At 41.8% G+C, this 16696-nt stretch overlaps 1 protein-coding gene across 1 annotated transcript in view; it reads left to right on the top strand.

Moving 5' to 3' along the window:
• RTN4IP1 (reticulon 4 interacting protein 1) overlaps positions 1 to 11997 on the top strand; it is a 46544-nt gene extending 34547 nt beyond the window's left edge. Inside the window, exon 9 of the mRNA XM_088460443.1 lies at positions 11849 to 11997. Coding sequence (XP_088316569.1) covers positions 11849 to 11968 — 120 coding nt within the window. The 3' untranslated portion in view covers positions 11969 to 11997. The remainder of the gene's footprint in view (positions 1 to 11848) is intronic.
• Positions 11998 to 16696: the final 4699 nt, after the last annotated feature.

The raw sequence follows: 16696 nt of genomic DNA, 5'->3' as shown, positions 1-16696 counted from the left end.
AAATTTGGTGTAGCGTCAATATAGAGATTATTCTGCATGAGATACAGTATGTGATTGCATCTGATTCATCCAGCAGCAAAATAAAATATGTATGTAAAGTTAGTTTATCAGCAGAAGATGAAAGTAATACTCTTTACATTACACTTCTCCAGTACAGTCTGATAAATAGATCTCGTACATTGTATGTGTGATTGACCGCACAAAATAAGTGATGTTTTCCAGTGGAAAAAGCAACAAACGTAGATGGTAAATCGTGGTGGTGTTTTTGAATAAATAGATGCATATTTCGGTAATCCCTGCTCTCTGTAGACTTGAGTATTAATCCCTCTTCCCAGAACACAACAAAAGTGCCCCTGCTAGGAGTCTGATGCTCTGATGTAAATAGGCTGTGTTTTCATTATTCACTTAATCTCTCCTAATCATCCTGTATTCAGCCTGCCCCATCCCTCTGCCACCTTCGCTGCCTTAATACAGGAAGAGGTTCATCTGAGTCAGTTAATTTTAGCTGTGACTCAATGTTATGTTGTCCTACTGTATGGTCAGCCTTTTCAGGATTACATACACAAAGAGGGTGATCAATGCAAATGACACAGTTTTGTAATGCTCTAGATAGGGGGGATCATCCGTTTGGTATTCATGTCTCAGTGTTTTTATCGTTGAATAGGACAGAACTGCCTGTACAATACATGAGCTTGACTGATATATAAAATATAGCCCACTCAATGTGTGTGTCTATTTACGGTGACATTAAATAACTGTGTATGCTTGTTAACTAATGATTTTCGACCAATTGCGCTGACCCTGGTAATTATGAAATGCTTTGAGAAGTTGGTATTGTTGCATATGAAATGTCAGCTGCTTGCTGGCTTTGACAGTTATCGATCTGCCTATAGACATAATAGGATGCTTTGATTTCTGTGGTGCATTCTTCCCTCAGCCATATGGATAAGCCTAATACTTATGTTAGAGTTCTTTTTGTTGTTTTTAGTTCAGCGTTCAATACCATCCATGCTCTAATAGGTAAACTACTGAATTTGGCATTTTCAGTTACCTTATGTAATTGGATTTTAGATTTTTTTAATTAATAAACCGCAACAAGTTAAACTGGGAATTTGAGGTAATCTGTTATTAGGTTTAGCACTAGTACCCCTCAAGGGTGTGTTTTAAACCCTCTTTTATTCTTGCTTTTCACCTATGACTGCATCCCCTTGTTTGAATCGAATGTCATTGTGAAATTCGCGTACGATACCACAACAGTGGTCTCATCTCTGACGGGGATGAGCAGGTATATATCGTGATGAGGTGGAGCACTTGATCAAATGGAGCGAGATTAATTGTTTAGTTTTAAATTAAAAAAAAAAACTAGAGAAATAATAATTGAAATTAAGAGGATGCTATTGTCACTAACTATTGATAATTTGGAGGTTGAGAGGCCTACAGATTTTACTTGATTGAGTATTATTATTTCTGATGATTTATCCAGGCATTCTAATATTGTGGCCATGGTAAAGAAGACACAACAACATTTATATTTTGTGAGGAGATTGTAGGCAGCAGATCGAACTAAGAAAAATTTGGTGAATTTTTACCGCTTGGTGTGTTAACCTACTGTATTCCAATATGGTATGGGAAAAGTACCAAAGCGGATCATAGATTGTTAGAGCGGGTCGATAACATGGCCTCCGAACCACAGTGTGTTTTCCCTTTTACCATCAAAAAGGTACTTCTTATTGTTAAGCTGGGTCTTGTGTGCCCGACATCTTCAGTGATTGGACCCGGCAGGGGATCCAGCATAGGCAAGTGCATACACACTTGCTAATGCAGGCAGTAACTGCATTCTGCAGCATGGCCCACGCTAACGACATGCCCCTTCATCCCAGCATGTAGGGTTGACGGAGGATGTCGCTGACAACTCGCGGGAGTGTGCATAGTCAGAGACGTAGCGGGTGCACACTAGACGATGTGCCCAATATGTTGCTCCGATCCGTTGGATTGGACAACATATCGTCTATTGCAGTGTGGCTAACCTTGACACTCCAGCTGTTATGGAACTACATAACCCAGCATGCACTGCTACAGTTTTGCTATTAGGACATGCTAAAACTGTGGCAGGGCATGCTGGGATATATAGTTCCACAACAGCTGGAGTGTCAAGGTTAGCCAACACTGGTCTATTGTGTACCCAGCGTTAGAATGAACCTGAATGGGCATTTTAACTAATATGATGTTCCGGGCTGTAATGCGTATGTGCTTTACCTGGTTTGTAATTTTGTTGTTTTTTTACAATGACAATAAATGTATTTATCTTTTATCATTCTAAATGTAATTATGAAAATGGAAAAGAACTCCCTGAAACTATGCATCTAATTTTTTTCATACCAAGGCTAAATAGAATGGTGCAGTCTTAAGTATGCAGCATAAACTAACAGTTCCAAGCCAAAGTAGCCTAAAATATCGATTAATCCAATTATTAAATATAAACATAAGATTAAAAAAAAAATGGATGCAGCATTTAACTGGGAAGACTTAATAGGGCATATTCATCATTACTTAATTTTTACAGAAGCAGGTGAAAATGAACAAAGTTATCGCGCCATTCATCAAGATGGTGTAGCAGGAAATATCACAGATATCTCCTGTTTCCTTCCTCTGGCGGAATGGCCCGCTATCCCCATACACTAGTATGGGGATAGAATTCATCAAGCTCCGAAAATACAATATTTTCAGAGCTTGAGTACGGGAGCATTCGCCATCCTCAGATCCCTCCGCCCCTGTCTGGCTCTTTCCGACGAACGTCGGGGCTCTTGTGCGTAGTCACGCATGCGCACTAACGTCACTAAACACTTCGGGGAGACAGCTGATTTTCAGAGCGCATCAAGATAGAATGTTAATTATCGGGGTCTGATAATTAACATCATGAATATACCCCATATATGAGAAATGCCCTAGATCTTTATTGTGCATCACTCTACTCCTCTCCTGGTCTGTCACAAATTTGTCGCTGTTGGAGGAGGGGAAACACGCACTTCCGATTCCACTGCACATGACTGAGACAGGACAGGTCATAGTACATTATTATATATAGTTTAGTCCATATATATTTGTTTACAGTTTTTATCATTTTGTCTCTGTACGCCACCACAATCGATTGGAAATTAAACAATGGTGATGCAATTGAAGTGCAGACTTTCAGCTCTAATTCAAGGAATTAAAACATTATATTGTATGAAACGTTTAGGAATTGCAACCATTTTTACACACTATGTTGATTTGTCCAATACATTTGAACATTAGCATTGAAATGCATTCTTGAGAATTCTTGGCAGGCAATGATTGCCTGAAGTCTGGAACCCATGGACCACCAAATGCTGGGTGTCATCCTTTGTTATGCTTTGCTAGGCCTTTACTGCAGCTGTCTTCAGTTGATGTGTGTTTGTTGGTCATACTGCCTTTAGTTTTGTCTTCAACAAGTGAAATACATGCTCGATCATTTTGAGATTAGGTCAGTGGTTCCCAAACTTTTTCAGTTCAAGGCACCCCTAGGGTCTCCTTCATTTTTTCAAGGCACCCCTAACCCAAATTAATTACCTGTAGTACTGCCCTTTATGTAGTGCCCCCTGTAGTAATGCCCCTTATGCAATGTCCCCAGTAGTACTGCCCATTATGCAATGCCCCATATGTAAAGTCCCCTGTAGTTGTGCCCATTATGCAGTACCCCTTGTAGTAGTGCCTCTTAGGCAATGCACCCACTAGTAGCCCCCACACCCCTGTGCGGAACTTACTTGACTGAAGTTCACGCTGGGAACTGCTCCTTCTACTGTCACTCCTGCTGCTGCGCTGACTGGATCAAGCTGGATCCAGCAAGCACGCAGGATCCTCTTAAGTTCCCGGTGATGCATTGCGCGGGGCCGCGGGTGCACTGCTGACGTCATGACGTCACCCACACCCCCATGCACTGCATCACTGGGAACGCTGAAGCGATCAGAGGCTTCCTTCCAGTGTTCCAGTTACTATAGGAAAGTTGATCGCAATCTACCAACGGGAGCTACCTATAGATCGCGATCGACATTTTGCCAGGCCTGTAAAAAAATAACAGCAGCCTCCCTCTGGCCGCGGCACCCTGTTTGGGAACCACTGGATTAGGTGATTGACTCGGCCATTGCAGAATATTGCACTTCTTGGGGGGGCAATCTAATTACCGTAGGTGCGAGTTGGCTTGTGCGAGCAGTTCTCACGGCAAACTTGCATGGCAACTTGTAGTTGCAATTCAATACCAAACTCGCATTTTTTTTTTTTCTTAGAGGAAAATCGTGTTCTCTACCCCTCCTTCCCAGTCACACCGATTTATTATCATTTACCCCAAATCCTCAAAAACCTTTACAAACCACCAGGGATTGGTGGACTCGCATCAAATTTGTCTTATTATGTTGATGTTTTCTTTGCAACCTCACGCTGTCTCACTGAGATCCCACATTCAAGATACAACCCAGTTTATCAAAATGGTGGACGGACGAATGTGGCATTCCAACTACTTGTTGGTGACATGCGATGTACAGGCACTGTACACTAATATCCCCCATGGGAAGGGTGTTGAATCAGTGGAATACTATCTTACTAAGGATAAGAGAGACAGCGCGAATTTATTCTTAATTCTATTTTGTTTATTTTCCATCACAATTATTTTTTGTTTGATCACACTAATTATTTACAGGTCCTCGGGACGGCGATGGGGACCAGGTTTGCACCGAGTTTCGCCAACCTGTACATGGGCCGCTTCAAAGAAGACCTTATTTTGGGCGGAGCATTCGCTGCGAACCTGGTCCTCTATTGCAGTTACATTGATGACCTGTTTTTATTCGGGATGGTGATGGTTCCTCGGTTGATCACTTTATTAAGTATTTGAATAATAACATGTATGGTTTGATTTTCACTTGCACTTATAATTTGACTCACATTAATTATTTAGATATTTATTTGGAGGTGGTAGAGGAGGTTGTCTCCATATCTACTTATAACAAAAACGGTTGATGCTTGCAGCTTCATCCCTTATTCCAGCAACCATAATAAAAAGTGGTTGAATAATGTCCCCAAAAGCCAACTGTATTGTATTCGAAGAAACTGCATATCAGACAGAAAATTGAAAGCTCAAGCTACTGAAATGTTGGAATATTTTAAAATACGTAACTAGCCACAGCCCATCTTAGATCAGGCCTTTGAATATTCGCGTTCCCTAGATAGACCAACTATATTAAATAAGAATACTATGAATAAAAAGAAAAATCAGGGTGAGAATTTCAAACAGAATTCAAATTTAGCTTTTACCTCTAGATACAATGTGGCAGAAAACAAGATTGTTAACATTATAAAGATAAAACTACCAAATGCTGCTAATGGACCCGATTCTATGTGTTGAGCTAGGAAAAGAGCTTTTTGTTATATTTAAACAGACCAGAAACTTTAGAAGCATTAACTATTTGCATTCGCTTCCTTGGGGGGGAAGCATAACAAAATACAGAAATCAACCCAGAGAACTATTATGGGACCTGAGGTTGTAGGTTTCTTTAAATGCAACCACTCTAAATGCACCACATGCTCTCATGTTATCAATAAAACAAAGACTGTCTCCTCAGTCTCTAAAAAAATTATTTTCTGTTAAATCCTTCATAAACTGCAATTCGCAATATGTTATATATCTTTTGAGCTGCCCATGCCATATTTACTATATTGGACGCACTATGCGCCCATTAAAGCAAAGGTTCGTGGACCATAGGGGTAATATTGTGATTAAGTGTTTAAACCATAGTATTCAACTGCACTTTTTAGAAATGCATGCAGGAGACCCAGCAAGTCTGAGTGTTATAGGGCTAGAACAGATTCCAAATATGAGCAGGGGAGGAAATCGTTTTAGATCACTATGCAGACAGGAAGCTGCATGGATTCTAAAGATGGAGTCTTTAAAGCCTCAGGGTCTAAACGAGATAATTGATTTGGAATTTATATGATATACTGTAATACTCCAGTATTTATTGGCCTTTTAGATCTATAATCTTTATTATTATTATCACTAAATAGATGAGAAAGATTAGCAAATTATCATTATAGATGTTTGCTTTCAGGGTGCTCTAACTTTCTGCATAACACTTTTTGTCTCTCTTTACCAAAATTCTCCTTTGTGTGGGAAAAACTAATTGATCTCTGATTTGAGTACTTAGAGATATATATTCACGTTGGAAGACTTGGTAGGATCCTCTTTGAGTTACTATATGGATTTTTTTGTACCTCTAAATTTGTATTTCATATTAAATATGAAATATCTATAATGGCAACCTCAGCATAACATGTTCCTCCATTTTTTACATAAGACTGTTGAACTAATTATTTTGGATTAGGTCGATATTAGTGTACGATATTTTGTATGTATCTAATTATCCCACTATATATAATGCATTTTATGCCTTTTAATATATTTTATTCTATATATTAGCTTGTGTACCACTGATAACTATTTTATAGTTGTAAATTTGGCTTAGTTATATGTATGTATAAGTAGCTACCTTTCATCTAATTAGCTAATTGCTCATTCAATTGAAACACCTGCAGTAATGAATAAGTCCTCTATTTATTGTGCACCCCCTGGTGCTGTCACTTCCGCCTCCTGGGAAAGCCGCCTAGTGCGGTGAAACACGTTAAGGACACGCAGAGTGTGGACCGGGAGCATCTAATACTCAGTGCGACACTGCTTCCTGTACTGGCTTATACACAGGGCGCTACCTGCTTCTTTATCTAGCCCGGTGACACAGCTGCCTGACACCGGTGAGCCGCCCGCAGTACAGCACGGACTCTGGGCCTGATTCAGACCCGGTCGCAAGCGCTGAGCGCTCGCAACCGGGTCAATGGTGGCCCACAGCGCATGCGCACGACCGAGCCGGCTCCGTCGTGCGCATGCGCGAGACCCGGCTAGCGACGGGCACTCCATCACTCCGGGTCTCGCACCAAAGGGGGCGAGCTGTCGATGTTGAGTGACAGCTCGCCCTCTTTGGTGGGCGGGCCAGGGGGGTGGCTGCCCAAACGGAGGCATTCCTGAGGGAACGCTTGCCGTTTGGGGGCGGCCCCACTGACATCACGAATGATGTAAGTGGAGAGCTTCCGGCTCTGTTAGAGCCGAAAGCTCTCAGGGGCTTGCGATGAACGAGACCCTACCACCAGGGTCTCGTAGCAAGCCCGATGGTCGCGATGGTCTTGACCATCGCGACCATCATCATGGCCGCTCGCTATAGCTGTGGGTGGTAACCCACAGCTATGCGAGAGGCCGCTCCAAAAAAAAAAGCCCAGCCCTGATTCAGAGCGAGAGGCTCTGAATCAGGCCCTCTGACTCTACACTGACAGGAGCGGTAATCACCACTTCGGTGACTTGTTGGATTGTGCTACATTCGAATGGGAGCAGCGGCTCCACTGCACTGCCTGTGTGCAGCAAGACCAAGCTCCGTTACGGAGACACCGGTAGATATCGCCTCCATATTAGAAGAACCCTGGGCATGTTTCACCTGCTGAGCATCCCATCTATGGACAGACTGCAATAACACTACGGGCAGCGAGGAGACTGTCTCCTGATAATAGGACGGGTGAGCAGACTGCACTTTAGTTATAAGCCAACATATTTGGATATTTACTACTACCGGACTTATCTGGATTCATACAGCTATTTATCACTGGCTTCCACTAAACTACTGCTACATCTTCTGTGGCCACATTGTTTCCAGTGATATAGAGAACTTGGACATATACATTGTATTCCCAGTCTATTTACTCTGTGCAGCGCTGCTATATATATATATATATATATATATATATATTTATATATGTGTGTGTGTTTTTTACATTAAAAAAAAAGGGAAGGGACACAAAAAAAAGAAGTATGGGGAGGAAACAAAGCAAAAGGCCCAGTATATCAAAACCGTAGTTGCCGTAAGGAAAAAAAATACAGTAAAATGGTGAACATGTGGGGGCGTACTATTCCATTCCCCACCCATGAGACCTTTTCCGAAATAGAGCATGAAATGCAAAACATTGTAGAAAATACTAACACACTGTAACTTTTGAAAATCTCAATATAACTTAAAAGAAATGGACATCACAGTAATAAAAAACACATTCCTCTTCTCCCCCCTCTAGAAATGTGTAGAAAATAGCAAGCACAGTGCACATTATGACAAAAGAAAAAAGGGGGGGGGGAGCAAATTAAAGTAAAACAGGAAAACCACATAGTCTAAACAATAAAAGGGATGTAGTTTATAGACCGGCGTACTAAATGCCGCCGTTCTACATCCCGACAGCAGAAGCCCGACAATGGACTTAAGATAGGCGTCGAAACACCAACGCCTAGCTTAATCCCGACGCTGGAATGCCAAAGGACGCCGGACCGTTCAAGGTAAGTGCGGCCGTCCTTAGCACTTAGCCACGCGGGGGGGGTTAGATTTAGGTACCCCACGGGGGACTTGGGGTTAGGCTAGAGGAAGGGGGGATTTAGGGTTAGGTACCACCCCAGGAGTTTTAGGGTAAGGCACCCCTAAGGAAGGGTTAGGTGGGGGAGAAGGGTAGGGTTGGGGTACTTACATGCTCCGTCGGGATTCTCCTCTATCGGGCTTCTGGAATCGGCATTTCATCCCGGTGACTATTGAGCCATCGGGATTTCATACCCAACCCCAATAAACACAAAAAATGGCCCTTTTCTACCAACCCCAATAAAATAGACTAGAAAAATAAGAAGTTATGAGTCAATAAACTGGAAATTCATAGCAGCTAAGGAGCACAATGTGCGGAACACCTGGATAGGAATGCAGGAGGAAACGATGCTCCTAATAAAGTGCCTGGTCATCAGCAGGGAAAGTCTGTATAATAGAGTAGTTAACAGCGACCCAGTTCAAAGCACCTCTTATCTCAGCCAATAAATGTCTAGAAGTTCTTGAAAATTCCAAAGAGAGTAGCCTGGAATATCTTCATCCCACCTGGGACCAGTCTGGCTTAGAGGAGGACCTTGAGAGGACTGGGCAAAGGAAACGGGAATATCCCAATCTGTCAGCAGTTTTGTGGCAACTTTCAGGGACGATCTAACAAATGTAGATTGAAATTTTCACACTAGAAGCTTAACTGGAATCCCTCAGCGGTACTGGATATCTTGATCTCGGATCGCTTTCGTGATGGGTTGAAAGGATCTGCATTTGTTTATAGTATTGATCGAGAGATCTGGGAATAGCTACAGATTGTTTAAAACCTCTGTATCCCCAGCCAAACGTGCAGCTCGAAGAATATCCTCCTAAATATGAAAGAAATGAAGCCTCAGAAGGACGTCCCAGGGAGAGCTTCCAGGGGCTGTACGTGGTTTAAGAAGTAGGTGGATGCGATCAATCAGCAAGTCTGCCCAGGAAGCCAGTCAAGCCACGCCCCATCCAAATACTTTGGTCCCTTAAAAAAGAGGGTACTACATATTAAACAGTTGTAATTCCTACACCCATTCCTCCAATTTTGATGTGAAGACCCTCTAATTAAAGTTGATCTGCATTTAACAATGGGGCATATGTATTAAGCTCTGAAAAGTGATAACGTTTAGAGAGATAAACAACCAACCACTCAGCTCCTAACTGTCATTTTTCAAACATAGCCTATAACATGAGAGGAGCTGAGTGGCTGGTGGTTTATATCACTCTCCAATTTATCACTTTCCAGAGCTTAATACATCTGCCTCAATATTCATTATATAACTGTCATTTGAATGTTTTGGTAAACGGCTAAAATAAAAATTGTCAGTGTTCAAATAGATATAGCCCTAACTCTGTGTGTATATGTATATAGGCACTCACTCTGGTGTACATAAGCAGACTTGCTCTGTTGCCTTCCATTAGGAAAAACTTTTTCCAAACACAGAAATTGATTGAAGGCGGCACTCGGAGACTTCTAAATTCTAATGTTGATGTATTGTAAGGTCTTTGTAGTGATACTATGATGTATTACACAGTTGCCTAACTGCATCCCATGCGTGTTCAATTGTAGGTGAGGGTATATATTGTGGTTTTGTATGCAGTTGTATTGTCCCTGTTGAAAATAGCTCCTGCTATTGAAACCTCTGAATGATACCACTTTCAGGCAGGAAAAAGCCAAAATCTCGGCTTTTACCCGGCATTTGCATGCCGGGATGTTTTGCCTGTCCCTGCCTGTACCCACCTTCAGACAGAAAAAATGCCCGTGTTAATCAGCAAAGTACCGGGTTGAAATGTTTGACCTGGTAATTTGCTCTTCTGTCTGAAAGGGTCAACCTGGGTCGCAATTCCCGGTTCTCCGACCCTGGTATATTCCTGGGTCGAAGTCCTGGGATTTTCAACCCAGGTTGACCCCTTCAGACAGAAAAAGGACCCGGGTTGAAATGTTTGACCCGGTAATTTGGTTTTCTGTATGAAAAGGGTATAAATAAGGTGTTTCTATCATATGAAGTATCTGAATTCCACCTTCAATCAATTTGTGTGTGTATGTTCTAATATCCTGAAATTGCTTGTGTTGTATCATTTGTCAATTTGTAATGGCAAAGAATCATCCCAAAATCTATAATTTTTCCTAATGTGTCCTACTTGCTCATTGAGTACTTGGTATAAATTAGAATAGAATAAATATCAGTTCTGTTTCTTGTATTTTTTTTTTTAATTCATTGTTACTAATGGTTGTACAGATCTTTTCCTTGTCTACTTTCTTGGTGTTATGTTAAAGACCGTTCCCATAGATGCCTCTTTATTCCCATATGCATCGTTCAGTGGTCTGCTTCTCAAAAACTTATTAACGAATATTATTGGGTTCTGCAATAGTCTAGAGACCCCACAGTACCACTGGTTCAATAAATCACCTGTACATGTGGAATTGCACAAATGTACTGATTGCAAATGTACTTTTACAGTAAGTGATCAAAGAATAGATTTACATGTCCGCTGAAACCACCAAGCATTTCATCCCTTTCAAAAATAAAGAATAGTAGAGGCTTCCATTATGTTTATAATTGTAGAGCTATTAATAGATGTACTCCTGTTAAAAGGAATCGGTATGTAATGCCGATGGCTGATTAGCCGCCGGCTTAAATACCGATGCCAGAAGACCGAAGGCTGTACAGGGCTGGTAAGTACCCTAACCCTGCCTTGTCCCCACCCTAACCTTCCCTTAGTGGTGCCTAACCCTAACCTCCTCCCGGTGATGCCTAACTCTAACCCCCCCCTTCCTCTAACCTAATACTAGCCCTCCCCGGAGGTTGCCTAACCCTAATCTCCCCCGCAGATAACGATAGCCTGTCCCCACTTACCTTCATTCGGGATGCCGTCTGTCGGGATCTCGGCGTCAGGATAAAGATAGGCGTCGCCATTTCGACTCCCATCTTTGATCCCAAATCAGGCTTTCCGCGTCGGGATTCTGGCGGTCGGCATTACGGACGTGGGTAAGATATCTACATCCCCTATTAAAACTATGCCATGAATACCTATTCATACAGGATGGTAATAACCATTTCACATAGAAGAGACAACCATGTTATATGTTATACTGTTGAACAATCTGTATTCATAGATAAAGGTAGTCTATATATAAAGATATTTGGACAATGTTTTATATAGAATTAGTAGCTGTTGCTTTATACCTCATCATTCCTTACTCTGACATTCCAGAGGGATATTCCTATTATATACTTTAACTGCCATAATTGTGTAAAGGAATACTTACAATCAGTCTGTAGTACTTATTTTAAGAGAGTAGATATACTTGTTTTGTCTGTGTTTATATTTAAACATCTTGTCATGTCTCTTTATTTTATGTTCTATAGATTCGACCGGTTATTGAAAAGGTATATCCATTTTCTGACATCCCCCAAGCCTTCCAGAAGGTGGAAGAAGGACATGCTCGAGGAAAATCTGTCATTGAAGTTATTCACCATACAAAATAAATATTTGTACTTACTACAGGTTTATCACATTTTCTTTGTGTGACTTTATTCCTTTTTGTGCATGACAATGGAGGTATCTATTTGGCTTATACCCCTTTCACACACAGAGCAAAAACTTGGGTTTTTTCACGTGAACACTCATTGACCCCGGGGGTTTTTACTTTGTGTGAATGCAAACAACCCAGGACGAAGTTCCGGGTCCACGACTCTACTCTTTACCAGGGTCAATCAGGCTGAGACCCGGGAATTTCTCGGATCTTAAGTCTGAAAGGGGGCAATAAAGACTCTGTCTTCATCACATGGAGGGGGTAGGAGCATGAATATAGCCATGGCATCGCCTGCACCCACTATGGCTATGTGTCCCAAAGGCGTCCCGTACTCAGGTCATGCACTGTTTATTTTATGTTATGCCCTTCTGATTTGACATGCCATTTGTTTGGAGTAATATATATATATATTTATGTAATATATGTATATGCGGGTCAATGGGGAGAGGGCGGCAAACCACAAAGATTTCCCGTTTCGTTTAATACAAACCTGAGCATCAGGGAGCTTGGGTCTTTCTGATATCTAAGCCTTTTCCCAGGCAGCTTTTTTCTGCTCTATTGTGGACTGGTTGTTACATTGTGAGCACTTTAGTGTTATCTCAATAGATGAGGTCATCTTTGACCCGTAATGCCCCAGCAGAGCTTCTATCAACCCTCATCTACAAAATCAATCACCTTTTATTCAAAGGCACATATGCAGCCCTGGCAAGCTAACATTTCTTAATTTCAAACCCATTTCACATTAGGTACCTCTACCCTGATTTAGTAGCAAAAGACCCTACCCATTTATGGAACTCGCTATCATTGGGGTAATCTAAGCATTTACCTGAGATCACTGACCTTCAAGCCATTGACGGTATTAGGCTCCTCTGCACTTCAAGAAGTTCGCTTAAAAACCCTTCATAGAGCTTATGTCTCATTGTTACAATGTCATTACTTGTTTCCAGAGGATTTTTGTCATTGCCCTAAATGTAATGCTTCCTACGCAGATTATATCCATTGCATGTGGTTATGTTCAAAGGTCTGTTGTTATTGGAACAAGGTTCTAAATTTTATTAACCAATTGTTCACCTTCCATTTACTCTTCTATCCGATATTGTTGCTATTCGCTAATTCTAGTGTATGGAAATTAAATTCTGATATTATTCATCTCATTCCCATTCTCACGATTATTGTTATGGTAGTTAAAAAAGTTCTTCTATGTAAATTGATTAAGAAAACCGTACCTTTAATCAGCGAGATATAAGCGTTCTGTTAAGGTGCCCATCCATTAGACGATCTACTCCCTGTCCAATCTCTAAACGATTTTCCCTTGAAATGTTATCTTTTAGTCTGAACGATTTGCAAACGATTTACCGATAAACGATATCGTTTAACTCAAAATAATTGACAGGTTTCAGCTGAGGTCTGTATAGTGTGAGGATATTATTCTTGAGGGGTGGGCGTGGCTATCATGAGGGAATAAATAGGTGGTGGTAGTAAATGTGTGTGTGTGTATATATATATATATATATATATATATATATATATATATACATACAGTCAGGTGCATAAATATTGGGACATTGACCGAATTTTCATATTTTGGCCTCTATTCACCACCACAATGGCTTTGAAATGAAACAAACAAGATGTGCTTTAACTGCAGACTTTCAGATTTAATTTGAGGGTAATTACATCCAAATCAGGTGAACAGTGTAGGAATTACAACGGTTTCTATATGTGCCTCCTACTTTTTAAGGGGTCAAAAGTAATGGGACTATCAACTCAAAAGCTATTTCATGGACAGGTGTGGGCTTATCCCTCGTTATTTCATTATCAATTAAGCAGGTAAAAGGTCTAGAGTTGATTCTAGGTGTGACATTTGCATTTGGAATCAGTTGCTGTCTCTCAATATGAGATCCAAAGAGCTGTCACTATCAGGGAAGAAAGCCATCATTAGGCTGAAAAATCAAAACAAACCCATCAGAGAGATAGCAAAAACATTAGGTGTGGCCAAATCAACTGTTTGGAACATTCTTAAATGAAAGAACGCATCGGAGAGCTCAGCAACACCAAAAGACCTGGAAGACCACGCAAAACAACTGGTGGATGACAGAAGAATTATTTCCCTGGTGAAGAAAAACCCCTTCACAACAGTTGGCCAAATCAAGAACACTCTCCAGAAGGTAGGTGTATATGTGTCAAAGTCAACAATCAAGAGAAGACTTCACAAGAGTGAATATAGAGGGTTCACCACAAGATGTAAACCATTGGTGAGCCACAAAAACAGGAAGACCAGATTAGAGTTTGCCAAACAACATCTAAAAAAGCCATTACAGTTCTGGAACAACATCCTATGGACAGATGAGACAAAGATCAACTTGTACCAGAGTGATGGGAAGAGAAGAGCATGGAAAAGGAAAGGAACTGCTCATGATCCAAAACATACCACCTCATCAGTGAAGCATGGTGGTGGTAGTGTCATTACGTGGGCATGTATGGCTGCCAATGGAACTGGTTCCCTTGTATTTATTTATGATGTGACTGCTGACAAAAGCAGCAGAATGAATTCTGAAGTGTTTTGGGTAATATTATATGCTCATATTCAGTCAAATGCTTCAGAACTCATTGGATGGCGCTTCACAGTGCAGATGGACAATGACCTGAAGCATACTGCAAAAGCAACCAAAGAGTTTTTTAAGGCTAAAAAGTGGAATGTTATGCAATGGTCAAGTCAATCCCCTGATCTGAATCCGATTGAGCATGCATTTCACTCGAAGACAAAACTGAAGGGAAAATGCCCCAAGAACAAGCAGGAACTGAAGACATTTGCAGTAGAGGCCTGGCAGAGCATCACCAGGGATGAAACCCAGCATCTGGTGATGTCTATGCGCTCCAGACTTCAGGCTGTAATTGCCTGCAAAGGATTTGCAACAAAGTATTAAAAAGTGAAAGTTAGATTTAGGATTGTTTAGTTTGTCCCATTACTTTTGGCCCCTTAAAAGGTGGGAGGCACATATAGAAACCGTTGTAATTCCTACACCGTTCACCTGATTTGGATGTAATTACCCTCAAATTAAATCTGAAAGTCTGCAGTTAAAGCACATCTTGTTAGTTTAATTTCAAAGCCATTATGGTGGTGAATAGAGGCCAAAATATGAAAATTCTGTCAATGTCCCAATATTTATGCACCTGACTGTATGTGTATATATGTGTATATATATATATATGGGATGTGCAGGCTCGGATAGGTTCGAGTTTGCACATTGAATTCGGATATTTCTCCAACCAAAAAAGCGTAACTCGGAAAGAGGCATAACGTCATCTTGCATGGACGAACATCATCATTTCTGGACAAAAGTCCAGAAATGATGATGTTCGTCCATGCAAGATGACGTTATGCCTCTTTCCGAGTTACGCTTTTTTGGTTGGAGAAATATCCGAATTCAATGTGCAAACACGAACCTATCCGAGCCTGCACATCCCATATATATATATATATATATATATATATATCTGCAGTAAATGGCAGAACTCAGTGTCTCCAGGGATCAATTTGACAAATGTAACAAATTGTTTTCCCGAGACGCTGAGTGCCGCCATTTACTGTAGCTTGATGTTAGAGCTATATGCTCCTAAGAGGGCACCAGCGCACCGAAAAATATATGGAAGTGAGTGGCGGGGATTAGTACTATTTGTTTAGATATAGGAAGGGACCATGTGATCTTAGTGGGCCCCTAAAACCTAATCCAGGCTCTGCCTGTGTGTGCTAGTACTGTCCCTTTGGAAGTGGTAAGGTGTGGCAGCACAGAGGACTTTACTGTGGCACACTGTGCATGATTCAGCTTGGATGGCAAGTCTGTGGATGCACGCACCTGGCCGCTGTGAAATTGTGCAAATCTATGCCATTGCACCACTAAAGCAAGATGCCCACCATCTTGTAAAACCGCCCATCTCCCATTACATACATCCGCTAGTTACCGAAAATGTTGGCAACATCAATTAACATTGGAACCGTGTCGCCATTTCGAACCTCTGCCAGGATATGCTGTAGCAGGGGCTTAATTATGCAAACTCACAGGCACGCCGGTGTTCCTTTGTCCCCCCGCCCCCCTCTCTTTACCCCCAAATGGCACTTCTTGTCAATCATTTTTCAATGGCTATGCGTATCCGCTGCATTTGATTTGCACTTGCAGCAGCCGGTTGGCGCATGTGAGATGCGGTGCATGCGCAGGATGCAAACATCGACCAGGTGCGGGAGTCCACAAACTTGTGATCCAAGCTGAATCAGGCCCTGTATAGGATGCATGGACGGCTCGTGAATTCTTCCATATCACTTCACACTCCATGCAGTCCTAGCTCGGGTCCCGGCAGACTCCTTACGTTCACCTCAAACTCCTGTACCCTCCCAAATTACCAATGCCACTCATGCTGAAGACAGCCAGCCCCATGGGGAGGTGTTTCCTCACCCTGGGACTGCTAGTCCCGGCTTACGCTGCTCTGCCTTTCGGGCAGCCTTACGGGTTGGAACCAAAGCAGCCCCGAGAAGCTTGTGGTATGCTTGGGCAACACCACCAACGCTCATGTGCTGGTCCCAACGCCTGCCACATTCAGTGAGCAGGCGCCGGGCACCAACTCACCCACCACCAGCGTCAGCCACCCCCTCAGGTAAAGTGAGGGCAGGAGCCGCTGCTGACAC

Source organism: Taudactylus pleione, unplaced genomic scaffold (assembly GCF_031769625.1).
Source record: "Taudactylus pleione unplaced genomic scaffold, aTauple2 ptg000046l, whole genome shotgun sequence".
Taxonomy (NCBI): domain Eukaryota; kingdom Metazoa; phylum Chordata; class Amphibia; order Anura; family Myobatrachidae; genus Taudactylus; species Taudactylus pleione.
This window is presented reverse-complemented; position numbering and strand designations above follow the sequence as displayed.